The 26,414-nt window shown below is 51.3% G+C and overlaps 1 protein-coding gene across 1 annotated transcript in view; it reads left to right on the forward strand.

Annotated features, from left to right (window-relative positions):
* LOC134654755 (kinesin-like protein Klp68D) overlaps positions 1–26,414 on the forward strand; it is a 70,770-nt gene that overhangs the window by 29,163 nt on the left and 15,193 nt on the right. The window contains exons 6-11 of the mRNA XM_063510226.1: positions 9,155–9,319; positions 9,568–9,704; positions 9,988–10,146; positions 10,267–10,290; positions 11,407–11,734; positions 15,377–15,598. Coding sequence (XP_063366296.1) covers positions 9,155–9,319; positions 9,568–9,704; positions 9,988–10,146; positions 10,267–10,290; positions 11,407–11,734; positions 15,377–15,598 — 1,035 coding nt within the window. The remainder of the gene's footprint in view (positions 1–9,154; positions 9,320–9,567; positions 9,705–9,987; positions 10,147–10,266; positions 10,291–11,406; positions 11,735–15,376; positions 15,599–26,414) is intronic.

Genomic DNA, 26,414 nt, shown 5'->3' on the forward strand with positions numbered 1-26,414 from the left:
AACCTAATTGACCGTGATCCAATCCAATTGGTCATCGTATCACGACCCGTTGAAACTCACGCAGACGGCTAATTTAGTTTTAATTAACACAAGTTAATTACTCATCCCAACACTCATGTGTTGGATCGTTGCTCTCTGAGTTCGTGTTAATATCTCAACATTTGACACTTATTAAATTTTAATTGCAATCTAATTGACTTAGAAAATACGTATTATTTGGCTGTCAAACGCACATATCGTCACGCTATACCTAGGCAATTATAATTACTAGATAATCGTAACAATGTTTTGATCAAAATCTGTTTGTCAAAAGTTTTTGTTATAGAATATAGAAGATATCACAATGCAATTGTCGTAACTAGGCTAGGCTAGCTAGACTTTGAAAGTGGCAACGAGTGGGTAGCTACTGGACTGACATGACCCAATTTAGAGATGATGCTATGTACATTATCTACCTAGATGACACATCAGGATCGCTCGGGCAACCTTCAGTAGTGTCATACGTCCTGGTGGATTACACATTACCGTTGTCCTTGTGACTGAAATATTACAATGATGAACATTTGGGAGGATGGATGGAACGATGAAGATTACTATTTGAGGTACTTAATCTTACTTTTTTAGTATCTAAGTTTGCAAATATTCTTACGCAACTGACACACTTACTAATTTGTAGCCCCATAAGAGCGTGTCATATATTTTCGGTTTAAGATATCATTGCACCTTTCATTGCATTGTTTCGGATACTTTTGTTACTGAACAGGGCTTTTTCTAAAATAAATATCGAAAACCCGATTCTTTCAAATCTGGACGTTCTTGGGCTCATTCTACTCAGAATCGACAGCACTCTCCATCCTACCATTAAAAAAAGATGTCCCAAAATGTCCATTCCATTACGTCACGTTTTTAGTATGAGAAAAATTTTCACTTGTATGTAACGTGAAGTAGTGGAATGTACAATTTTCATACAAAATTTTGGGACATCTTTTTTTAATGGTAGGATGGAGAGTGCTGTCGATTCTGAGCTGAATGAGCCCAAGAACGTCCAGATTTGAAAGAATCGGGTTTTCGATATTTATTTTAGAAAAAGCCCAACAACTGTTTTTTTTTAAGTGTACATCAAATTACGTCATCTGCAGGCCTATGATGGTAAAATGTATTCCGTGATAAAATCATTAGGGTGAATGATTCGTCTCTTTCTGAAACCGTTCGGATTCTCTTTTACCCTCACATCACTCTTTTAACACTCCAACAGCACACAGGTCTTGAAGCGTGACGTCGGTGGACTCTACGCGTAGAGTCGGACCAAGCTAATTCTGCATGGCAATATTGGCAATTGCAATGACAAAACCACACTTTGTCATCACTAGTATCTACCTCTAGCAAAGCTAGTTCGAATCGGTGCAAAGCTTAAACGGACTCTAAACTCTTTATTGCTTATCTGATCGACGTAAACATCTGCTATTCCTATGCAGATTGTTAGATAGATATTGCAGTGGTCTAATTAGTTGTCAGTCAGTGTGTCGGTGTGATCGGGAAGTCACGGCGCGCGCTTCCGACGCGCCGCGTGCGCTCCACGATAAAGTATGTAAACATACAATGGTTCCGCCATTGATTTAGTGGTGGCATTTGTGTTTGCCAAGATTATTTCTAAAATCAATCCAGCTAACAAAGGGCTCAAAATTATGTCACTCATGCAGGCGTTCTTTACAATAATAGTGTCGTTTACAACATTTCTTGAACATCTTGCTCGTTTTACGCCGGTTTCATGTGTGAGGAATGGAGGTTGGTAGTTGCGGTTACACTCAACTAAATAAATAAATTATATAAAGTCATTGTACCAACTTGAACACTTTTTCAATTTTTCGAGATATCAATCGACATGAGAAGTGTACGTAGGTATAAATTTATGCGCTAGTTCTTGCAAGTTTTTTCAAACAGCGGAACTCCAATATTCATGTGTTTGTATAGTGCGTTTACACAACGATTGGCAAACACGCGGTGTTTTGTGCAATGTCGGTTAAAACAAAAGTAATCAGCGGTTTGGTGCCTCGTTTGGGCGTTTGGGAAACCACAAATCATAAAAATCTGAGCTAGTTACGTAATCTTTACTAATATCATTATAAACGCGAAAGTGAGTATGGCTGTACGACAGAGATAAACTATTTTTAAACTGTGCGCCCCAGAATTTCGGCATAGAGGTTTTGTAGTTGGATCAAAGAGAATTAAGTTGGATTAAGGTACATTGAGGTACCTTCGAATTCTTCGAAAGCTTTGTAATATCTACTAAACCAGAAACAATTCATACTTTAGCAACATTATGATACTGCAACGTCTGCAACGCTTATCATGGCATCTTGCTTACTGTTGCTAAAATAGGTGCTTCTAGTTTAGTAGAATCTACAGTAGTACCTATAATTCTAAAAACTGCGCCGATTTCAAAGTTTACCCCAAATATTCCAATGCATCTTAGGTTTCATCTTAGGTGTTTTTATGCAATGGCGAACATAAGTTAGTATCAATAGTGTCTCCGAATGCCTGTACCTTATGCCCATCAACAACCGTGTTTCTACAAGGTTGTCCGTTTTACGCCTTACTGCGAGGAGATAAGAGAATGGTCATGAAATGATGTTTGTATTGTGTATTTAGCAGACGTGCTCGCCTTACGTGTCCACAATTTGCATAATGTGTTAATCATGCTACACGAGTTAAGTAAATTACTGCATCCTGTGACAATGCGAGTCCTTTTGTTAACTTCGATATCTTCTTATATCCTAGCTTTCTGACCGTATCAACGTAGAATTCTCACCGTCTATAGCGGCAGGTAACAAACTGTTCCCTCCCTACGCATGCGGGTGTCATGCGTTATATTTCTCGGTCTCTAGATTGTTCCTTAATTTCTGCTCGGTGCAGTCGGTAGCCAACCCCAAACCACTGATGTAGGGTAAAGTGGTGTTCAGCAAACAACAGAGGGCGGCGTACCGTGAAGGTCGTGCTCGTTCTTCCACCGGCCTCGCTCGACATTCGCCTGCTCGCAAATTTTCCGCATTCTACGGTACGAGCATTGCCCACTCGCTACGAGGTTATCAAATAGGATGTAGGGTGTAGCTTTAGGTACCACTAGCAACCCATTTTTGGCAAAGTGTCGTCGGTCTTTGAAACTGGGATTTTCCGCATTTTGCCCACGCGCCACCGACGTTACTTAACGGGCTGCAGACTCTAACGCAACAAACCATTTTTGGCAAATGTCGTCCAACTTCCTACTTGTCTTGTACTTACTGTAGGTAGAGTTGGCAAAACTTGTCCGTTCTTCATTATGAACTCCCGATTTTTTTGCATGTTGCCCACGCACCATGACGTTACCAAGCAGCCTGCTATTTTTGAATAAAAAAATAATGATAATAAACAAAGTAACGACAACAGACAGAAATACAAAATTATTAAAGTTACAAGCTATATAGGTTGCACAGTTAACACATGTAAATGTGATTTTCGCGGCAGGTCTTCTAACAGCAATTTTAATTAGTCAATTTACGCGACATAATATATGTACGATTAGGTACCGATAAGTGACACCAACGTATGTTGAACGCTCGGCGGGTGGTCGCGCCCAAATCGATAGTAAAATGAGCAACATTACTGTAATGGGGTTACAATTTAGCAGAGCACATGTTATGAGTTATTACTGGCCGTACAAATAAATAGGTAGATACGTGTGGTGTTAGCCATTAACGTTGCGTAATGAAAAAATAAGCTAATGCGTTCCATTTATAAGTTTAGGAATTATACGAGTAGAAGAAGATACAAACATAACGAAGAAACACCAAAATGAAATTTTAAATCTCAAGTTACGAACACAAATGGTCGGAATGATATTCTTTAATAGTATTTTTAAGGGTTCCTTAGAGATATTAGGAGTAGATTCTCGCCTACTTAAATTATATTGGTTTCGTTACTTCTTTTTCATAGTCTCGTCTTATCTACCATCCGCAATATAGCCGAACAGATTTCAATTTTCATCGTATCAGAATGATTTGCTTAGGTAGTTAGTAGTTTTTAGTAGGTACCTACCTAATAAATGCTGTGTATCTGAAGGTTAATTCGCGTCCGGTGGCTCGCAACGATGCCTTATCGCAGCACTCTATTTAACGCACTGCTATCCACTCGTAAATAGGGAAAACAGTAACCACTTACAACATACCTACATCAAGTGCACTATCAACGGTCTATTTCTGATAAAAGTAATAAAACATAAGGCCTCTTACGCTGAAAGCCAATTGCGGAGTCGTGCTAAACACGAGTTGTTTTTGTTTTATGATTTCTGTATGATGGGATGGAAGTGTCTCCCCAAAATAGAAGATTGTATAGTCTTATAGGGAAAAAGTCATAGTTAATACTTAGATTACGAGAATAGATTAAATTAGCAGATAATTTCCATTTGTACCAATTTTCACACGTTCACTGTGCTAGCTATACACATATAAATTATTTTCAATTTTCTACCTGTATACTGTATAGCCAACTTGTAACCTACTGTAAAAGACTTTATCGTGAAAAACTACAAGTGTGTTAAGTGGTTAAACGATAATCCTCTCGTTAACTCCCGACCTCGCGGCGTCGCGATTATCGGAAAACAATTCGCACATAAGAAAGACACTTCAGGGACGCCGCTCCGATAAATGTCTTACTTATTAGTTTTTTTCGTTACTTACTATTATTCTTAATACTTAGGTGAATAATAAATGTAGAAAACCGGCCAAGTGCGAGTCGGACTCGCCCATGAAGGGTTCCGTATTTAGGCGATTTATGACGTATTAAAAAAAACTACTTACTAGATCTCGTTCAAACCAATTTTCGGTGGAAGTTTACATGGTAATGTACATCATATATTTTTTTTAGGTTTATCATTCTCTTATTTTAGAAGTTACAGGGGGGGGGGGGGACACACATTTTACCACTTTGGAAGTGTCTCTCGCGCAAACTATTCAGTTTAGAAAAAAATGATATTAGAAACCTCAATATCATTTTTGAAGACCTATCCATAGATACCCCACACGTATGGGTTTGATGAAAAAAAAATTTTTGAGTTTCAGTTCGAAGTATGGGGAATAGTGTTGAGTTGCTCACTCGTGAGGCACCTCTTTTGTACCACTCATTTTGTTAAATCGTCGCAGTACTTCACACCGCAAAAATGTCTTACTTCACTCCTCTATTCATTTTACTCATTTACTCGCGCGCATCACAACAGGTCTTACCACACAAATCATTCAAACACTTCATTTGAAAAAACCACTCGCGGCTGATGCGCGCGAGCGCGCGATGCGCACAAGTACTCACAACTCGCAAGAGTCGCGATACTCGCGAGCGCGCGAGCCGCTCGGTACTCGCCGACATTCAAATCCTCATTTGAGTCTCAAATGAGTCTGTTAACTGCCGAACTACAAACCTTATTGCAAAGACAAAAGGTCCACCGAGAAATTCGTTGAAGTTTCGCTCACCGCCTCACGCGTCACTTACTGGGACATTCCCTCAAAAATCTTTTCAAAATGAAACAATGAATTATATTTATCCAAAGAGGGAGTGAGACAGACACACGCCCAACTTCAATGTCGCCTCGCCGAAAATGACACACGAAAGACAACAAGCGTAAGCGCTGCAGGCTTTCATACATCTTAAATATGTCTTTCATAAATATGTCTATACATTAAATATTTTTTGTTGCCGTTGGAGTTTTTTGAAGCCGGAGGAACGGTCGATGCAAAAAAAATTGTAGTACCTCACCTCATTTGAAGTAAGACATTGTAGTACTTCATTTTAGAAAATGAGGTACTCATACAAACTCATTTTAAATTGATGTCCCACCCATCACTAATGGGGAACCCCAAAAAATTATTGTTTTTTTTTTTCTATTTTTGTGTGAAAATCTTAATGCGGTTCACAGAATACATCTACTTGCCAAGTTTCAACTTTCAACAGTATAGTTCTTATAGTTTCGGAGAAAAGTGGCTGTGACATACGGACGGACAGACAGACGGACAGACAGACAGACAGACAGACATGACGAATCTATAAGGGTTCCGTTTTTTGCCATTTGGCTACGGAACCCTAAAAACGGTCACCCATCCAAGTACTGACCCCGCCCGACGTTGCTTCGGTCAAAAATCACGTTTGTTGTATGGGAGCCCCACTTAAATCTTTATTTTATCCTGTTTTTAGTATTTGTTGGTATAGCGGCAACAGAAATACATCATCTGTGAAAATTTCAACTGTCTAGCTATCACGGTTAGTGAGATACAGCCTGGTGACAGACGGACGGACGGACGGACGGACGACGGACGGACGGACGGACAGCGGAGTCTTAGTAATAGGGTCCCGTTTTTACCCTTTGGGTACGGAACCCTAAAAAACTAGCTTGACTGATGGTATATCATCAAGGCATTTAAGTAATATGATCATTTGTATTTGTAAACTTATTGCAACAAGATGAGTGAGAGTAGGAACCACTGTTGGTCAGTTAAAGTGTGTTTCTGTAGGTGTAGTCCGTGTAGATACTTGTTAAGTTAGTATAGCCGCGCGCTCATTATGTCATATACGTTGTAAATACTTACAACCTCTTGATGCAATAACGCAAATAAAAAAAACATTGTTTATTAATGTGACTGTACCACAGTCCACACGGAAATCAAAGATTCTAGTAGCTGTCTAACACTCAAACGAATGATTTGTACAAATATGGACTGGCCATCTGCATATCGCCTGATGTCGGTAACGTGACCTCGATCTAACCACTTTAAACATGCATTTTTTTCCGTTTGTACTCCCAGTAACCAGCAACACTATTAAACTGACCATCGGTGAATCTTATGTCTTTGCGATAAGGTTTGCGAATTATCAGTTAACAGTATGAACGATGTTACCTATTACCATTATTTATTTTACAAGGCCTTTTATCGAAAGTAGGCATAATGGGTAAAATGAGTCATGCATTAGAATATGATAATCGATGCATCTTCCTTCCGCACATACCGAATATAAGGCCATTAGCCGAGTTAGGAAGCCAGAACACATGTGGGCGCTTTGCGAGGGTCATGGCTTCTATCGATATCGAGTCACAAACCGTTTTTATCAATTAGCTCGTAAAGTGAATAAATTTGTCTTTACTTCCACATTTAGGTAATGAACGGACGCTTCAACACGAGGTTCAAATTGATAGCCTAATATTGTGAAAATATTCCCATAAGCCCGAAAAGGGTAAAACTGTTGATACTCGCCAAAAAATGTACCTAGTTATACTTCCTGTACCTACACAGTTTATACAATAAATATTTCTGATTTCTGATAAGCTATCCGCCTGTGACTGACGCTTGCGTCAACGTCCCAGAGCCGATGAACTGCCTGTCTATAGTCAAAAACACATTACAGTCTTTGTAGTTTACCAGCCACTAGACTGGCGGGCCGCCAGGAAATTTGATTAGCTTTTTAAACATGATTTATTTCACGCAGTAATTACTCAGAATAACGACCAGCTTTATGGCAGTTATGTCACTAAAATCTTAATTTGTCTCTCAATGAAAATGCAAATGTAAACACTAAACTTCCAGGATCGATAAAGCTCTAGTCTAGTTCTAGACTTGTCTCGAGCTCAAGGTATCTCAATAATCGAATACAGCATCCGCGCCTGCGCTAAGCCAAGGGCTAGAACGAACGTCAAATCTCAGTCGGGTCCCAGCTGAATCAGAGACGTTCGGTTGAACCGCGTGGGCGCGCGGCCTTGCGTTGCAGTTATAGGCTTTATTGTGTTCTGACAGGTGTTATAATAGATGTGAGATGACATAACTACTTCCTATGTCGATTTTCGACCCACGAGTTTGTTTAGATACGATGTAAATGTTTACTTTTCGTCATTAGCAGTGCTCCGCGAATACTACAGTAGGTACAACAATGAGGATAAAGTTTGAATGGTATGTTTATTTTACAGTTTTTGACTCACGGTCACCGTTGAGGAATCATCTTATCGTGGATTTTGTATGTTTGAAACGAAAATATCGCGAGTGACGCGATTCCTGAAGGAAACTATGCAAGTGCATGAATCAATGCCAACGTGCGTCACAGTCGTACAGTCGCTTCCTAGAAACTATTTGATTTGCACCCCACGCGATTAGTAGGCAATTCTCTACAGTGTAGTCGTAGCAAGTATTAGGCGGGACTTATTGTCATACCACAAATATGTTAGATGCGTGCAGTGGGTACTTTGATCGAGCGTCAACTGACAATAATGATTTTCATCTTGTCAATCAAAATATTTAAGAGTCCGCAGCAAGCTCGGTTCTCCATACAAACGTAGTTAAGTACTCTCTAATTTTAAAACGACTAGCTAGATTGCTCTGAAACTTTGTATTTACAATTTTTCAGCAAATTTCGCCAAGTTTTATACGTCCCTGGACTAAATTATCGGATTGACCTAAATAACAAATCCTAGGTTGGCATCAGCGTGCTTATCGTCTTTGTGTTAGTTGGCATTGGCAGTACAATTCGCAATTCCTAAACCAGACTTCTGAAAAATCTTCGACGTCGTTCATGCACACCTATTTTTGAAACTTGCCTGACAAATTTTGACAACAGACATTTCCCGAATTATGAAACGGGCCCAACAGACGGAAGTCGCGGAAGCAAGCTGAAGGGAAATGGCCAATATAGTCGCGGGTCAACAACATCAAACTGCATTGGATTATTAGCCGAGCCCCTCATAAAACGACGACCCATATAACATATCCATACTTGCAGTCTCTCGTCACGCCCGTCTGTTTCGATCCAAAAATATCGATATTGGAAGTCGTTAAGAATGATGTGTTTACGCTGTTTACGTTGTCGACTTCTCATTTTCTCAACTCATCAACTGAAACTTTTCATCAATTGATCTAAAAAATTATGGACATCACGTCATCGCTATAATACTTTGCTGTATGGAGATAATAGCTTAGCTAAGTAGTTTTGGTTTATATTTATCGTAATAAAAAACAGGTAAAAATCTGGTGGTATATAACATAATAGACTTGATGTGTAGGTATGCGACAAATAAAGCTTATTAAATAAACGGTCCATCCAAAGTGTTGCTGTTGGTAGTTCCGTTTTAAAACATAACATTTGCCTTCAGCGTCGGGAAGCTGAACTTGGTGGACCTGGCGGGCAGCGAGCGGCAGAGGAAGACCGGCGCTGGCGGCGAGAGGCTCCGGGAAGCTGCTCGCATCAACCAGGCGCTGTCGTCGCTGGGAAATGTGATCTCGGCACTCGCCGAGAACAGCCCTCATGTGCCCTACCGGTGAGTACAGAACGATACGTGAGACGACACCTGAGCCGACTTATAGTACCTCTGGGAAGGGAGCGCGCAGAAGTTTAAAATTTCCATTGTCCATCTCGAGGGTCTCCACACTTTTTCACCCGTTGGCACAGCGCTTTCTCTACGCGGGCCGGATTGTATAGAATTTTGCTCTTTTCGTGGCCAAATTGGCGAGTGTTAGTACTCGCAGCAGTTACACAGGGTGTGGAGATCGTTTGTTGGTGTTACAGGGACTCCAAGCTGACACGCATCCTGCAGGACTCGCTGGGCGGCAACAGCAAGACCATCATGATCGCGGCGGTGGGCCCGGCCGCCTACAACTACGACGAGACTATCACCACGCTGCGATATGCTCATCGAGCTAAAGGTAACATCACAATTATTTCCCTCAACCTATTTCTGGAAGCCAACTCGTAACGTAAGCCAGACAGTTACCGAGAACATCATGTCTGTTTGATAAAAGGTCCTCAATAGTAATTAGTAATACGTCATTAGATACCTACTTACTCCTGATGTTGGCACCGACTTCGTGCTGCAAAACAATATTATTTTGGTACCCTTTGTTAGTTCTTTATTAACTAGAATTTATTCAATGTTTAACATGTGAAACATCCCATTTATGTATCCTAAGTGGTATGATTATTTGACAGCGATAAAGAACAAGCCGATCCGCAACGAGGACCCGAAGGACGCGAAACTGCGCGAGTACCAAGCGGAGATCGAGCGTCTGCGAGCGCTCATCGAGCAGCGCCGAGCGGCCGAGAAGCGGCCGCGCCGCCCGCCGCGGCCCGCGCCCGAGCCCGCGCCAGGTCTGCCGCTAACTACCTACTGACCGACCCCAAACTTACTCAGGATTCATTAATTCTATAAAAGTGCTGATATACTTGAGCATTCACTCGAGCAGAACATGAAGCATTCGCAGTTTTAAGCAGATTCGCCGAACGCCAGCTCCTGTTCTAGCTCAAATTTGTAAGCAGTGTCAGCTTCATAAGATGTGTAAAATCTATGAAAAGGTCGACTGAAGTATACAACTATTCACCGCCATGCCATTAAATACAGCGCCATGTTTTGTGAACTTTTGTAGTAGGTACCTGATCGTGACCGAGTCGTCAAATGCCAACTTTTGACAACCAGTGTTGATGCATAACAAACGAGCCCGGGCCGTACAGCTCCATTTACATCAGTTATCAAATTCGAGGCACGATACTCGGTCGATTCGGGACTAACTTGGGCACCTCACATAGATGCGACGTGTAATCGTCTCGCTTCTGCGTGTTTCGCGTTGTCTAGGCTGACTAACAACCTTTCTAAGGAAAACCTAAGGAAGGCCTACTATGGTTACTTCCATTATATACTCATCTACGGTGTAGATCTATGGGGTACTGCTGCGGACCGTGAGCGACTATTTAAATTACAAAAGCGTGCCCTCCGCATTATGACTAGAAAGCCACTCGACCATCCGGCTAAAGAACTGTTTAAAAAATGTAAAATACTTACGTTACCTAGTGTGTACATAATAGAAGCATGCAAATACGTGAGACAAAATCTCGATCAGATCCCCACTCATAGTCAACTCCGGGGTAGCGTGACGCGCAGGCGTATTCAGTTGGTCGAGCCCGCGTGTCGCTTCGCGAAAACTAGGAAGTCTGCATGTAATGGGAATCAGACTGTACAACATATTGGACGATGAAATAAAACAAGCTTGCAGCGATGCAATATTTGTCCGTAAACTAAAAGTCGTACTACTGGAAATGGCTTGCTATACCATTGAAGGGTTCTTTGATGGCTGTGGGTCATTGGCTCAGTCGCATATTTACTAAATTATATTAGGAATATAAATTAAATGTTATTAATAATTGTAATATATTTTGAAATGTTAAGAAGGATAATTGTAAATAAAATGACTTGTAAATGTAAATATTTGCCAATAAATATCATATCATATCATACTATTAATAACTGGTTGGTCCAACAGGCTTAACAAGCACTCGAGCTACAACGAATCTCTATTGTACTATTTCCTCTAAAATAAACTAAATAAACAGGACGTTTAACATGTTTTTTCTTAGCTCCAGAAGAAGACTCAGTAGACACCGCCAGCCTGGAGAGCGAGCACATTCTCGCGGAGTCCACCATCGAGCAGGAAAAATGCCGGACCGAGGAGCTCGAGCAACAGATCCGGCAACTGGAGGAGCGACTCGTCTCCGGCGGCGGCGACCTGCTGGTCGACCTGCGGCAGTCCCGGGCCGTGCTCGACGCCAGGAACGTGGAGATAGCGGAGCGGAAGAAACGGGAGGTCGACATGCAGCAGAAGATAGACTTGGAAGAGGAGACCACGGCCTCGGTCACGCAGACGTTTGCGTCGCTGCAGCAAGAGGTGGATCACAAGACGCAGAGGTACATAAACATCAGTAACTTCTATTTGTTACAAGTCAGGCATACACACGTACACAGTCAGTGCGCCGCGATTGTGAGACTACAAAGCAGGGATGTTGCGAACATCCGCATCCGCAACCGCGGAACTTCCGCATTATAGTAGTTTTTACAATATTGGTGTCCTGTCACCGGTAGTAGGTTTGGTTTATGTAAGTGAATGTTGTTAGTTCTGTTTAGTTTTGGATTGAGTCTTATCTCTTTCATGTTTGCAATGTGTGTGTGTGTGTGTGTGTGTATGTGATGCGTGTTACTTAAGTATATGTTTTTATTACATATCTATTTGTGAGTTCCTGTAATTGGCTCTATATATCTATTTAAGATTCCATTGTCATTTAGTTAGCTGTTGGATCTCCTTATGTAAAATAAATAAGTAAAATAAGTAATTATTTTCAACATCCGCATCTGCATCCGCATCCGCATAAAATCGATGCGGACCTTATGCGGATGCGGATGTTGAACAAGTCGGTACAGGAACGTCTTAGCGGCGGCGTAAGTGCTAGGTGATTTCGTCATTACCTATAACGAAATTGTCTAGATCCAGAAAAGTCAGCCAAGTTACTGTTTATTAAATAATTATATGTGTAGATAACGCATATTATTACTACTATATTCTTGCTCAAATACGTCAAATACTAAACGTTTCGTTTTTTTTAAATAAAAAAAAAATAAAAAAAATTAATATTTGACGTTTTATAAGTACCTAATCTTGACATCCGCATCCGCATCCGCGGATGTGAGCCTTTAAATATCCGCATCCGCGGATGTCAAAAAATCTGCATCCGCAACATCCCTGCTACAAAGGGCGCTAACCAAGCGCGAAAGATTTATCAATTCAGTTTTAATTAAGTATTAGAATTTTGTTGCATTATGGTGACCCGACTCAAAAAAGGTTTGCGATTGCTAAAATCTGTTTATAACAAATTCATTTATATTTTGCCAATTTGAGTCAATCGTGAGTCATTAATTCTAGAAACTAATATAAAGCTGGTCAAGCAGATATTGTCAGTAGAAAAAGGCGGCAAATTTGAAAAATGTAGGCGCGAAGGGATATCCTCCCATAGAAAATTTGGATTTCGCGCCTTTTTTAGGGTTCCGTAGCTAAATGGCAAAAAACGGAACCCTTATAGATTCGTCATGTCTGTCTGTCCGTCTGTCTGTCCGTCCGTATGTCACAGCCACTTTTCTCCGAAACTATAAAAACTATACTGTTGAAACTTGGTAAGTAGATGTATTCTGTGAACCGCATTAAGATTTTCACAAAAAATAGAAAAAAAAAACAATAAATTTGGGGGTTCCCCATACTTACAACTGAAACTCAAAAAATTTTTTTTTATCAAACCCATACGTGTGGGGTATCTATGTGGGATAGGTCTTCAAAAATGATATTGAGGTTTCTAATATAACTTTTTTCTAAACTGAATAGTTTGCGCGAGAGACACTTCCAAAGTGGTAAAATGTGTAACTTCTAAAATAAGAGAATGATAAAACTAAAAAAAATATACGATGTACATTACCATGTAAACTTCCACCGAAAATTGGTTTGAACGAGATGTAGTAAGTAGTTTTTTTTTAATACGTCATAAATCGCCTAAATACGGAACCCTTCATGGGCGAGTCCGACTCGCACTTGGCCGCTTTTTTACTGACAAGATTTGCTCGATCATTTTAATAACAAAACTTCCGTGAGACAAAGCAAATAAATAAATTACAATTAATTAAATTACAATTAAAGACATAGTAAATATATTAAAAACGGGTCACTCACGTATTTTAAGTCTGTTTTGGGTACTACGTCGGTGGACAGTGTGGACGATCCATTAGCGAGTGACGTAGCGAGTGTTGTGTGCAACCCATCGCTTGACAATAATGCCATAAATGAGGGTAGTTTCTCGCCTCCTCTGCCGCTATCGGCGCCTGCGCCGAGTCATCGGGCGCGGAGAGCTGCGGCCCGCAGTCTGCGCCGGTCCGTCACCGTAAACGCAAGCTCCCGATGACACTTCTCGGTACGAAGTGAAACATGTCGAGCGTTTTTCGACTTAAAATACGTGAGTGACCCGTTTTTAGGGTTCCGTAGCCAAATGGCAAAAAATGGAACCCTTATAGATTCGTCATGTCTGTCTGTCTGTCCGTCTGTCTGTCCGTCCGTATGTCACAGCCACTTTTCTCCGAAACTATAAGAACTATACTCTTCAAACTTGGTAAGTAGATGTATTCTGTGAACCGCATTAAGATTTTCACACAAAAATAGAAAAAAAACAATAAATTTTTGGGGTTCCCCATACTTCGAACTGAAACTCAAAAATTTTTTTTTCATCAAACCCATACGTGTGGGGTATCTATGTGGGATAGGTCTTCAAAAATGATATTGAGGTTTCTAATATAACTTTTTTCTAAACTGAATAGTTTGCGCGAGAGACACTTCCAAAGTGGTAAAATGTGTAACTTCTAAAATAAGAGAATGATAAAACTAAAAAAAATATATGATGTACATTACCATGTAAACTTCCACCGAAAATTGGTTTGAACGAGATCTAGTAAGTAGTTTTTTTTTTAATACGTCATAAATCGCCTAAATACGGAACCCTTCATGGGCGAGTCCGACTCGCACTTGGCCGCTTTTTTACTGACAAGATTTGCTCGATCATTTTAATAACAAAACTTCCGTGAAACAAAGACATAGTAAATATATTAAAAACGGGTCACTCACGTATTTTAAGTCTGTTTTGGGTACTACGTCGGTGGACAGTGTGGACGATCCATTAGCGAGTGACGTAGCGAGTGTTGTGTGCAACCCATCGCTTGACAATAATGCCATAAATGAGGGTAGTTTCTCGCCTCCTCTGCCGCTATCGGCGCCTGCGCCGAGTCATCGGGCGCGGAGAGCTGCGGCCCGCAGTCTGCGCCGGTCCGTCACCGTAAACGCAAGCTCCTGATGAAAATTCCCGGTACGAAGTGAAACATGTCGAGCGTTTTTCGACTTAAAATACGTGAGTGACCCGTTTTTAGGGTTCCGTAGCCAAATGGCAAAAAACGGAACCCTTATAGATTCGTCATGTCTGTCTGTCTGTCCGTCTGTCTGTCCGTCCGTATGTCACAGTCACTTTTCTCCGAAACTATAAGAACTATACTCTTCAAACTTGGTAAGTAGATGTATTCTGTGAACCGCATTAAGATTTTCACACAAAAATAGAAAAAAAACAATAAATTTATGGGGATCCCCATACTTCGAACTGAAACTCAAAAATTTTTTTTTCATCAAACCCATACGTGTGGGGTATCTATGGATAGGTCTTCAAAAATGATATTGAGGTTTCTAATATCATTTTTTTCTAAACTGAATAGTTTGCGCGAGAGAAACTTCCAAAGTGGTAAAATGTGTCCCCCTCCCCTGTAACTTCTAAAATAAGAGAATGATAAAACTAAAAAAAATATATGATGTACATTACCATGTAAACTTCCACCGAAAATTGGTTTGAACGAGATCTAGTAAGTAGTTTTTTTTTAATACGTCATAAATCATGGGCGAGTCCGACTCGCACTTGGCCGCTTTTCTACTGACAAGATTTGCTCGACCAGCTAAAACTGCGACCCGTTTTATTTCAGATTAAAGAAGTGCGTGTCGAAGTACTTGGCGCTCCGCGAGGAGACGGTGGAGCTGCGCGAGGCGCACGACGGCGAGCGGCGCGAGCACGAGGCGCTGCAGGCCGCGCTGGTGGCGGGGCTGCGGCGCCGGCTGCTGCTGGCGGACTCGTTCGTGCCGCTGGCGGGCCGCGCGCAGGTCGCCAGGCTGGCCTATGATGATGATCAAGACGCTTGGACGCGAGCGGTTCCCGACAGGTAACCTACTCTTGGTAGTATAAGACTCATTAGTGACGAGCACGAGGCGCTGCAGGCCGCGCTGGTGGCGGGGCTGCGGCGCCGGCTGCTGCTGGCGGACTCGTTCGTGCCGCTGGCGGGCCGCGCGCAGGTCGCCAGGCTGGCCTATGATGATGATCAAGACGCTTGGACGCGAGCGGTTCCCGACAGGTAACCTACTCTTGGTAGTATAAGACTCATTAGTGACGAGCACGAGGCGCTGCAGGCCGCGCTGGTGGCGGGGCTGCGGCGCCGGCTGCTGCTGGCGGACTCGTTCGTGCCGCTGGCGGGCCGCGCGCAGGTCGCCAGGCTGGCCTATGATGATGATCAAGACGCTTGGACGCGAGCGGTTCCCGACAGGTAACCTACTCTTGGTAGTATAAGACTCATTAGTGACGAGCACGAGGCGCTGCAGGCCGCGCTGGTGGCGGGGCTGCGGCGCCGGCTGCTGCTGGCGGACTCGTTCGTGCCGCTGGCGGGCCGCGCGCAGGTCGCCAGGCTGGCCTATGATGATGATCAAGACGCTTGGACGCGAGCGGTTCCCGACAGGTAACCTACTCTTGGTAGTATAAGACTCATTAGTGACGAGCACGAGGCGCTGCAGGCCGCGCTGGTGGCGGGGCTGCGGCGCCGGCTGCTGCTGGCGGACTCGTTCGTGCCGCTGGCGGGCCGCGCGCAGGTCGCCAGGCTGGCCTATGATGATGATCAAGACGCTTGGACGCGAGCGGTTCCCGACAGGTAACCTACTCTTGGTAGTATAAGACTCATTAGTGACGAGCACGAGGCGCTGCAGGCCGCGCTGGTGGCGGGGCTGCGGCGCCGGCTGCTGCTGGCGGACTCGTTCGTGCCGCTGGCGGGCCGCGCGCAGGTCGCCAGGCTGGCCTATGATGATGATCAAGACGCTTGGACGCGAGCGGTTCCCGACAGGTAACCTACTCTTGGTAGTATAAGACTCATTAGTGACGAGCACGAGGCGCTGCAGGCCGCGCTGGTGGCGGGGCTGCGGCGCCGGCTGCTGCTGGCGGACTCGTTCGTGCCGCTGGCGGGCCGCGCGCAGGTCGCCAGGCTGGCCTATGATGATGATCAAGACGCTTGGACGCGAGCGGTTCCCGACAGGTAACCTACTCTTGGTAGTATAAGACTCATTAGTGACGAGCACGAGGCGCTGCAGGCCGCGCTGGTGGCGGGGCTGCGGCGCCGGCTGCTGCTGGCGGACTCGTTCGTGCCGCTGGCGGGCCGCGCGCAGGTCGCCAGGCTGGCCTATGATGATGATCAAGACGCTTGGACGCGAGCGGTTCCCGACAGGTAACCTACTCTTGGTAGTATAAGACTCATTAGTGACGAGCACGAGGCGCTGCAGGCCGCGCTGGTGGCGGGGCTGCGGCGCCGGCTGCTGCTGGCGGACTCGTTCGTGCCGCTGGCGGGCCGCGCGCAGGTCGCCAGGCTGGCCTATGATGATGATCAAGACGCTTGGACGCGAGCGGTTCCCGACAGGTAACCTACTCTTGGTAGTATAAGACTCATTAGTGACGAGCACGAGGCGCTGCAGGCCGCGCTGGTGGCGGGGCTGCGGCGCCGGCTGCTGCTGGCGGACTCGTTCGTGCCGCTGGCGGGCCGCGCGCAGGTCGCCAGGCTGGCCTATGATGATGATCAAGACGCTTGGACGCGAGCGGTTCCCGACAGGTAACCTACTCTTGGTAGTATAAGACTCATTAGTGACGAGCACGAGGCGCTGCAGGCCGCGCTGGTGGCGGGGCTGCGGCGCCGGCTGCTGCTGGCGGACTCGTTCGTGCCGCTGGCGGGCCGCGCGCAGGTCGCCAGGCTGGCCTATGATGATGATCAAGACGCTTGGACGCGAGCGGTTCCCGACAGGTAACCTACTCTTGGTAGTATAAGACTCATTAGTGACGAGCACGAGGCGCTGCAGGCCGCGCTGGTGGCGGGGCTGCGGCGCCGGCTGCTGCTGGCGGACTCGTTCGTGCCGCTGGCGGGCCGCGCGCAGGTCGCCAGGCTGGCCTATGATGATGATCAAGACGCTTGGACGCGAGCGGTTCCCGACAGGTAACCTACTCTTGGTAGTATAAGACTCATTAGTGACGAGCACGAGGCGCTGCAGGCCGCGCTGGTGGCGGGGCTGCGGCGCCGGCTGCTGCTGGCGGACTCGTTCGTGCCGCTGGCGGGCCGCGCGCAGGTCGCCAGGCTGGCCTATGATGATGATCAAGACGCTTGGACGCGAGCGGTTCCCGACAGGTAACCTACTCTTGGTAGTATAAGACTCATTAGTGACGAGCACGAGGCGCTGCAGGCCGCGCTGGTGGCGGGGCTGCGGCGCCGGCTGCTGCTGGCGGACTCGTTCGTGCCGCTGGCGGGCCGCGCGCAGGTCGCCAGGCTGGCCTATGATGATGATCAAGACGCTTGGACGCGAGCGGTTCCCGACAGGTAACCTACTCTTGGTAGTATAAGACTCATTAGTGACGAGCACGAGGCGCTGCAGGCCGCGCTGGTGGCGGGGCTGCGGCGCCGGCTGCTGCTGGCGGACTCGTTCGTGCCGCTGGCGGGCCGCGCGCAGGTCGCCAGGCTGGCCTATGATGATGATCAAGACGCTTGGACGCGAGCGGTTCCCGACAGGTAACCTACTCTTGGTAGTATAAGACTCATTAGTGACGAGCACGAGGCGCTGCAGGCCGCGCTGGTGGCGGGGCTGCGGCGCCGGCTGCTGCTGGCGGACTCGTTCGTGCCGCTGGCGGGCCGCGCGCAGGTCGCCAGGCTGGCCTATGATGATGATCAAGACGCTTGGACGCGAGCGGTTCCCGACAGGTAACCTACTCTTGGTAGTATAAGACTCATTAGTGACGAGCACGAGGCGCTGCAGGCCGCGCTGGTGGCGGGGCTGCGGCGCCGGCTGCTGCTGGCGGACTCGTTCGTGCCGCTGGCGGGCCGCGCGCAGGTCGCCAGGCTGGCCTATGATGATGATCAAGACGCTTGGACGCGAGCGGTTCCCGACAGGTAACCTACTCTTGGTAGTATAAGACTCATTAGTGACGAGCACGAGGCGCTGCAGGCCGCGCTGGTGGCGGGGCTGCGGCGCCGGCTGCTGCTGGCGGACTCGTTCGTGCCGCTGGCGGGCCGCGCGCAGGTCGCCAGGCTGGCCTATGATGATGATCAAGACGCTTGGACGCGAGCGGTTCCCGACAGGTAACCTACTCTTGGTAGTATAAGACTCATTAGTGACGAGCACGAGGCGCTGCAGGCCGCGCTGGTGGCGGGGCTGCGGCGCCGGCTGCTGCTGGCGGACTCGTTCGTGCCGCTGGCGGGCCGCGCGCAGGTCGCCAGGCTGGCCTATGATGATGATCAAGACGCTTGGACGCGAGCGGTTCCCGACAGGTAACCTACTCTTGGTAGTATAAGACTCATTAGTGACGAGCACGAGGCGCTGCAGGCCGCGCTGGTGGCGGGGCTGCGGCGCCGGCTGCTGCTGGCGGACTCGTTCGTGCCGCTGGCGGGCCGCGCGCAGGTCGCCAGGCTGGCCTATGATGATGATCAAGACGCTTGGACGCGAGCGGTTCCCGACAGGTAACCTACTCTTGGTAGTATAAGACTCATTAGTGACGAGCACGAGGCGCTGCAGGCCGCGCTGGTGGCGGGGCTGCGGCGCCGGCTGCTGCTGGCGGACTCGTTCGTGCCGCTGGCGGGCCGCGCGCAGGTCGCCAGGCTGGCCTATGATGATGATCAAGACGCTTGGACGCGAGCGGTTCCCGACAGGTAACCTACTCTTGGTAGTATAAGACTCATTAGTGACGAGCACGAGGCGCTGCAGGCCGCGCTGGTGGCGGGGCTGCGGCGCCGGCTGCTGCTGGCGGACTCGTTCGTGCCGCTGGCGGGCCGCGCGCAGGTCGCCAGGCTGGCCTATGATGATGATCAAGACGCTTGGACGCGAGCGGTTCCCGACAGGTAACCTACTCTTGGTAGTATAAGACTCATTAGTGACGAGCACGAGGCGCTGCAGGCCGCGCTGGTGGCGGGGCTGCGGCGCCGGCTGCTGCTGGCGGACTCGTTCGTGCCGCTGGCGGGCCGCGCGCAGGTCGCCAGGCTGGCCTATGATGATGATCAAGACGCTTGGACGCGAGCGGTTCCCGACAGGTAACCTACTCTTGGTAGTATAAGACTCATTAGTGACGAGCACGAGGCGCTGCAGGCCGCGCTGGTGGCGGGGCTGCGGCGCCGGCTGCTGCTGGCGGACTCGTTCGTGCCGCTGGCGGGCCGCGCGCAGGTCGCCAGGCTGGCCTATGATGATGATCAAGACGCTTGGACGCGAGCGGTTCCCGACAGGTAACCTACTCTTGGTAGTATAAGACTCATTAGTGACGAGCACGAGGCGCTGCAGGCCGCGCTGGTGGCGGGGCTGCGGCGCCGGCTGCTGCTGGCGGACTCGTTCGTGCCGCTGGCGGGCCGCGCGCAGGTCGCCAGGCTGGCCTATGATGATGATCAAGACGCTTGGACGCGAGCGGTTCCCGACAGGTAACCTACTCTTGGTAGTATAAGACTCATTAGTGACGAGCACGAGGCGCTGCAGGCCGCGCTGGTGGCGGGGCTGCGGCGCCGGCTGCTGCTGGCGGACTCGTTCGTGCCGCTGGCGGGCCGCGCGCAGGTCGCCAGGCTGGCCTATGATGATGATCAAGACGCTTGGACGCGAGCGGTTCCCGACAGGTAACCTACTCTTGGTAGTATAAGACTCATTAGTGACGAGCACGAGGCGCTGCAGGCCGCGCTGGTGGCGGGGCTGCGGCGCCGGCTGCTGCTGGCGGACTCGTTCGTGCCGCTGGCGGGCCGCGCGCAGGTCGCCAGGCTGGCCTATGATGATGATCAAGACGCTTGGACGCGAGCGGTTCCCGACAGGTAACCTACTCTTGGTAGTATAAGACTCATTAGTGACGAGCACGAGGCGCTGCAGGCCGCGCTGGTGGCGGGGCTGCGGCGCCGGCTGCTGCTGGCGGACTCGTTCGTGCCGCTGGCGGGCCGCGCGCAGGTCGCCAGGCTGGCCTATGATGATGATCAAGACGCTTGGACGCGAGCGGTTCCCGACAGGTAACCTACTCTTGGTAGTATAAGACTCATTAGTGACGAGCACGAGGCGCTGCAGGCCGCGCTGGTGGCGGGGCTGCGGCGCCGGCTGCTGCTGGCGGACTCGTTCGTGCCGCTGGCGGGCCGCGCGCAGGTCGCCAGGCTGGCCTATGATGATGATCAAGACGCTTGGACGCGAGCGGTTCCCGACAGGTAACCTACTCTTGGTAGTATAAGACTCATTAGTGACGAGCACGAGGCGCTGCAGGCCGCGCTGGTGGCGGGGCTGCGGCGCCGGCTGCTGCTGGCGGACTCGTTCGTGCCGCTGGCGGGCCGCGCGCAGGTCGCCAGGCTGGCCTATGATGATGATCAAGACGCTTGGACGCGAGCGGTTCCCGACAGGTAACCTACTCTTGGTAGTATAAGACTCATTAGTGACGAGCACGAGGCGCTGCAGGCCGCGCTGGTGGCGGGGCTGCGGCGCCGGCTGCTGCTGGCGGACTCGTTCGTGCCGCTGGCGGGCCGCGCGCAGGTCGCCAGGCTGGCCTATGATGATGATCAAGACGCTTGGACGCGAGCGGTTCCCGACAGGTAACCTACTCTTGGTAGTATAAGACTCATTAGTGACGAGCACGAGGCGCTGCAGGCCGCGCTGGTGGCGGGGCTGCGGCGCCGGCTGCTGCTGGCGGACTCGTTCGTGCCGCTGGCGGGCCGCGCGCAGGTCGCCAGGCTGGCCTATGATGATGATCAAGACGCTTGGACGCGAGCGGTTCCCGACAGGTAACCTACTCTTGGTAGTATAAGACTCATTAGTGACGAGCACGAGGCGCTGCAGGCCGCGCTGGTGGCGGGGCTGCGGCGCCGGCTGCTGCTGGCGGACTCGTTCGTGCCGCTGGCGGGCCGCGCGCAGGTCGCCAGGCTGGCCTATGATGATGATCAAGACGCTTGGACGCGAGCGGTTCCCGACAGGTAACCTACTCTTGGTAGTATAAGACTCATTAGTGACGAGCACGAGGCGCTGCAGGCCGCGCTGGTGGCGGGGCTGCGGCGCCGGCTGCTGCTGGCGGACTCGTTCGTGCCGCTGGCGGGCCGCGCGCAGGTCGCCAGGCTGGCCTATGATGATGATCAAGACGCTTGGACGCGAGCGGTTCCCGACAGGTAACCTACTCTTGGTAGTATAAGACTCATTAGTGACGAGCACGAGGCGCTGCAGGCCGCGCTGGTGGCGGGGCTGCGGCGCCGGCTGCTGCTGGCGGACTCGTTCGTGCCGCTGGCGGGCCGCGCGCAGGTCGCCAGGCTGGCCTATGATGATGATCAAGACGCTTGGACGCGAGCGGTTCCCGACAGGTAACCTACTCTTGGTAGTATAAGACTCATTAGTGACGAGCACGAGGCGCTGCAGGCCGCGCTGGTGGCGGGGCTGCGGCGCCGGCTGCTGCTGGCGGACTCGTTCGTGCCGCTGGCGGGCCGCGCGCAGGTCGCCAGGCTGGCCTATGATGATGATCAAGACGCTTGGACGCGAGCGGTTCCCGACAGGTAACCTACTCTTGGTAGTATAAGACTCATTAGTGACGAGCACGAGGCGCTGCAGGCCGCGCTGGTGGCGGGGCTGCGGCGCCGGCTGCTGCTGGCGGACTCGTTCGTGCCGCTGGCGGGCCGCGCGCAGGTCGCCAGGCTGGCCTATGATGATGATCAAGACGCTTGGACGCGAGCGGTTCCCGACAGGTAACCTACTCTTGGTAGTATAAGACTCATTAGTGACGAGCACGAGGCGCTGCAGGCCGCGCTGGTGGCGGGGCTGCGGCGCCGGCTGCTGCTGGCGGACTCGTTCGTGCCGCTGGCGGGCCGCGCGCAGGTCGCCAGGCTGGCCTATGATGATGATCAAGACGCTTGGACGCGAGCGGTTCCCGACAGGTAACCTACTCTTGGTAGTATAAGACTCATTAGTGACGAGCACGAGGCGCTGCAGGCCGCGCTGGTGGCGGGGCTGCGGCGCCGGCTGCTGCTGGCGGACTCGTTCGTGCCGCTGGCGGGCCGCGCGCAGGTCGCCAGGCTGGCCTATGATGATGATCAAGACGCTTGGACGCGAGCGGTTCCCGACAGGTAACCTACTCTTGGTAGTATAAGACTCATTAGTGACGAGCACGAGGCGCTGCAGGCCGCGCTGGTGGCGGGGCTGCGGCGCCGGCTGCTGCTGGCGGACTCGTTCGTGCCGCTGGCGGGCCGCGCGCAGGTCGCCAGGCTGGCCTATGATGATGATCAAGACGCTTGGACGCGAGCGGTTCCCGACAGGTAACCTACTCTTGGTAGTATAAGACTCATTAGTGACGAGCACGAGGCGCTGCAGGCCGCGCTGGTGGCGGGGCTGCGGCGCCGGCTGCTGCTGGCGGACTCGTTCGTGCCGCTGGCGGGCCGCGCGCAGGTCGCCAGGCTGGCCTATGATGATGATCAAGACGCTTGGACGCGAGCGGTTCCCGACAGGTAACCTACTCTTGGTAGTATAAGACTCATTAGTGACGAGCACGAGGCGCTGCAGGCCGCGCTGGTGGCGGGGCTGCGGCGCCGGCTGCTGCTGGCGGACTCGTTCGTGCCGCTGGCGGGCCGCGCGCAGGTCGCCAGGCTGGCCTATGATGATGATCAAGACGCTTGGACGCGAGCGGTTCCCGACAGGTAACCTACTCTTGGTAGTATAAGACTCATTAGTGACGAGCACGAGGCGCTGCAGGCCGCGCTGGTGGCGGGGCTGCGGCGCCGGCTGCTGCTGGCGGACTCGTTCGTGCCGCTGGCGGGCCGCGCGCAGGTCGCCAGGCTGGCCTATGATGATGATCAAGACGCTTGGACGCGAGCGGTTCCCGACAGGTAACCTACTCTTGGTAGTATAAGACTCATTAGTGACGAGCACGAGGCGCTGCAGGCCGCGCTGGTGGCGGGGCTGCGGCGCCGGCTGCTGCTGGCGGACTCGTTCGTGCCGCTGGCGGGCCGCGCGCAGGTCGCCAGGCTGGCCTATGATGATGATCAAGACGCTTGGACGCGAGCGGTTCCCGACAGGTAACCTACTCTTGGTAGTATAAGACTCATTAGTGACGAGCACGAGGCGCTGCAGGCCGCGCTGGTGGCGGGGCTGCGGCGCCGGCTGCTGCTGGCGGACTCGTTCGTGCCGCTGGCGGGCCGCGCGCAGGTCGCCAGGCTGGCCTATGATGATGATCAAGACGCTTGGACGCGAGCGGTTCCCGACAGGTAACCTACTCTTGGTAGTATAAGACTCATTAGTGACGAGCACGAGGCGCTGCAGGCCGCGCTGGTGGCGGGGCTGCGGCGCCGGCTGCTGCTGGCGGACTCGTTCGTGCCGCTGGCGGGCCGCGCGCAGGTCGCCAGGCTGGCCTATGATGATGATCAAGACGCTTGGACGCGAGCGGTTCCCGACAGGTAACCTACTCTTGGTAGTATAAGACTCATTAGTGACGAGCACGAGGCGCTGCAGGCCGCGCTGGTGGCGGGGCTGCGGCGCCGGCTGCTGCTGGCGGACTCGTTCGTGCCGCTGGCGGGCCGCGCGCAGGTCGCCAGGCTGGCCTATGATGATGATCAAGACGCTTGGACGCGAGCGGTTCCCGACAGGTAACCTACTCTTGGTAGTATAAGACTCATTAGTGACGAGCACGAGGCGCTGCAGGCCGCGCTGGTGGCGGGGCTGCGGCGCCGGCTGCTGCTGGCGGACTCGTTCGTGCCGCTGGCGGGCCGCGCGCAGGTCGCCAGGCTGGCCTATGATGATGATCAAGACGCTTGGACGCGAGCGGTTCCCGACAGGTAACCTACTCTTGGTAGTATAAGACTCATTAGTGACGAGCACGAGGCGCTGCAGGCCGCGCTGGTGGCGGGGCTGCGGCGCCGGCTGCTGCTGGCGGACTCGTTCGTGCCGCTGGCGGGCCGCGCGCAGGTCGCCAGGCTGGCCTATGATGATGATCAAGACGCTTGGACGCGAGCGGTTCCCGACAGGTAACCTACTCTTGGTAGTATAAGACTCATTAGTGACGAGCACGAGGCGCTGCAGGCCGCGCTGGTGGCGGGGCTGCGGCGCCGGCTGCTGCTGGCGGACTCGTTCGTGCCGCTGGCGGGCCGCGCGCAGGTCGCCAGGCTGGCCTATGATGATGATCAAGACGCTTGGACGCGAGCGGTTCCCGACAGGTAACCTACTCTTGGTAGTATAAGACTCATTAGTGACGAGCACGAGGCGCTGCAGGCCGCGCTGGTGGCGGGGCTGCGGCGCCGGCTGCTGCTGGCGGACTCGTTCGTGCCGCTGGCGGGCCGCGCGCAGGTCGCCAGGCTGGCCTATGATGATGATCAAGACGCTTGGACGCGAGCGGTTCCCGACAGGTAACCTACTCTTGGTAGTATAAGACTCATTAGTGACGAGCACGAGGCGCTGCAGGCCGCGCTGGTGGCGGGGCTGCGGCGCCGGCTGCTGCTGGCGGACTCGTTCGTGCCGCTGGCGGGCCGCGCGCAGGTCGCCAGGCTGGCCTATGATGATGATCAAGACGCTTGGACGCGAGCGGTTCCCGACAGGTAACCTACTCTTGGTAGTATAAGACTCATTAAGTGACGAGCACGAGGCGCTGCAGGCCGCGCTGGTGGCGGGGCTGCGGCGCCGGCTGCTGCTGGCGGACTCGTTCGTGCCGCTGGCGGGCCGCGCGCAGGTCGCCAGGCTGGCCTATGATGATGATCAAGACGCTTGGACGCGAGCGGTTCCCGACAGGTAACCTACTCTTGGTAGTATAAGACTCATTAGTGACGAGCACGAGGCGCTGCAGGCCGCGCTGGTGGCGGGGCTGCGGCGCCGGCTGCTGCTGGCGGACTCGTTCGTGCCGCTGGCGGGCCGCGCGCAGGTCGCCAGGCTGGCCTATGATGATGATCAAGACGCTTGGACGCGAGCGGTTCCCGACAGGTAACCTACTCTTGGTAGTATAAGACTCATTAGTGACGAGCACGAGGCGCTGCAGGCCGCGCTGGTGGCGGGGCTGCGGCGCCGGCTGCTGCTGGCGGACTCGTTCGTGCCGCTGGCGGGCCGCGCGCAGGTCGCCAGGCTGGCCTATGATGATGATCAAGACGCTTGGACGCGAGCGGTTCCCGACAGGTAACCTACTCTTGGTAGTATAAGACTCATTAGTGACGAGCACGAGGCGCTGCAGGCCGCGCTGGTGGCGGGGCTGCGGCGCCGGCTGCTGCTGGCGGACTCGTTCGTGCCGCTGGCGGGCCGCGCGCAGGTCGCCAGGCTGGCCTATGATGATGATCAAGACGCTTGGACGCGAGCGGTTCCCGACAGGTAACCTACTCTTGGTAGTATAAGACTCATTAGTGACGAGCACGAGGCGCTGCAGGCCGCGCTGGTGGCGGGGCTGCGGCGCCGGCTGCTGCTGGCGGACTCGTTCGTGCCGCTGGCGGGCCGCGCGCAGGTCGCCAGGCTGGCCTATGATGATGATCAAGACGCTTGGACGCGAGCGGTTCCCGACAGGTAACCTACTCTTGGTAGTATAAGACTCATTAGTGACGAGCACGAGGCGCTGCAGGCCGCGCTGGTGGCGGGGCTGCGGCGCCGGCTGCTGCTGGCGGACTCGTTCGTGCCGCTGGCGGGCCGCGCGCAGGTCGCCAGCTGGCCTATGATGATGATCAAGACGCTTGGACGCGAGCGGTTCCCGACAGGTAACCTACTCTTGGTAGTATAAGACTCATT

Source organism: Cydia amplana, chromosome 15 (genome assembly GCF_948474715.1).
Source record: "Cydia amplana chromosome 15, ilCydAmpl1.1, whole genome shotgun sequence".
In the NCBI taxonomy this organism is placed as follows: Eukaryota; Metazoa; Arthropoda; class Insecta; order Lepidoptera; family Tortricidae; genus Cydia; species Cydia amplana.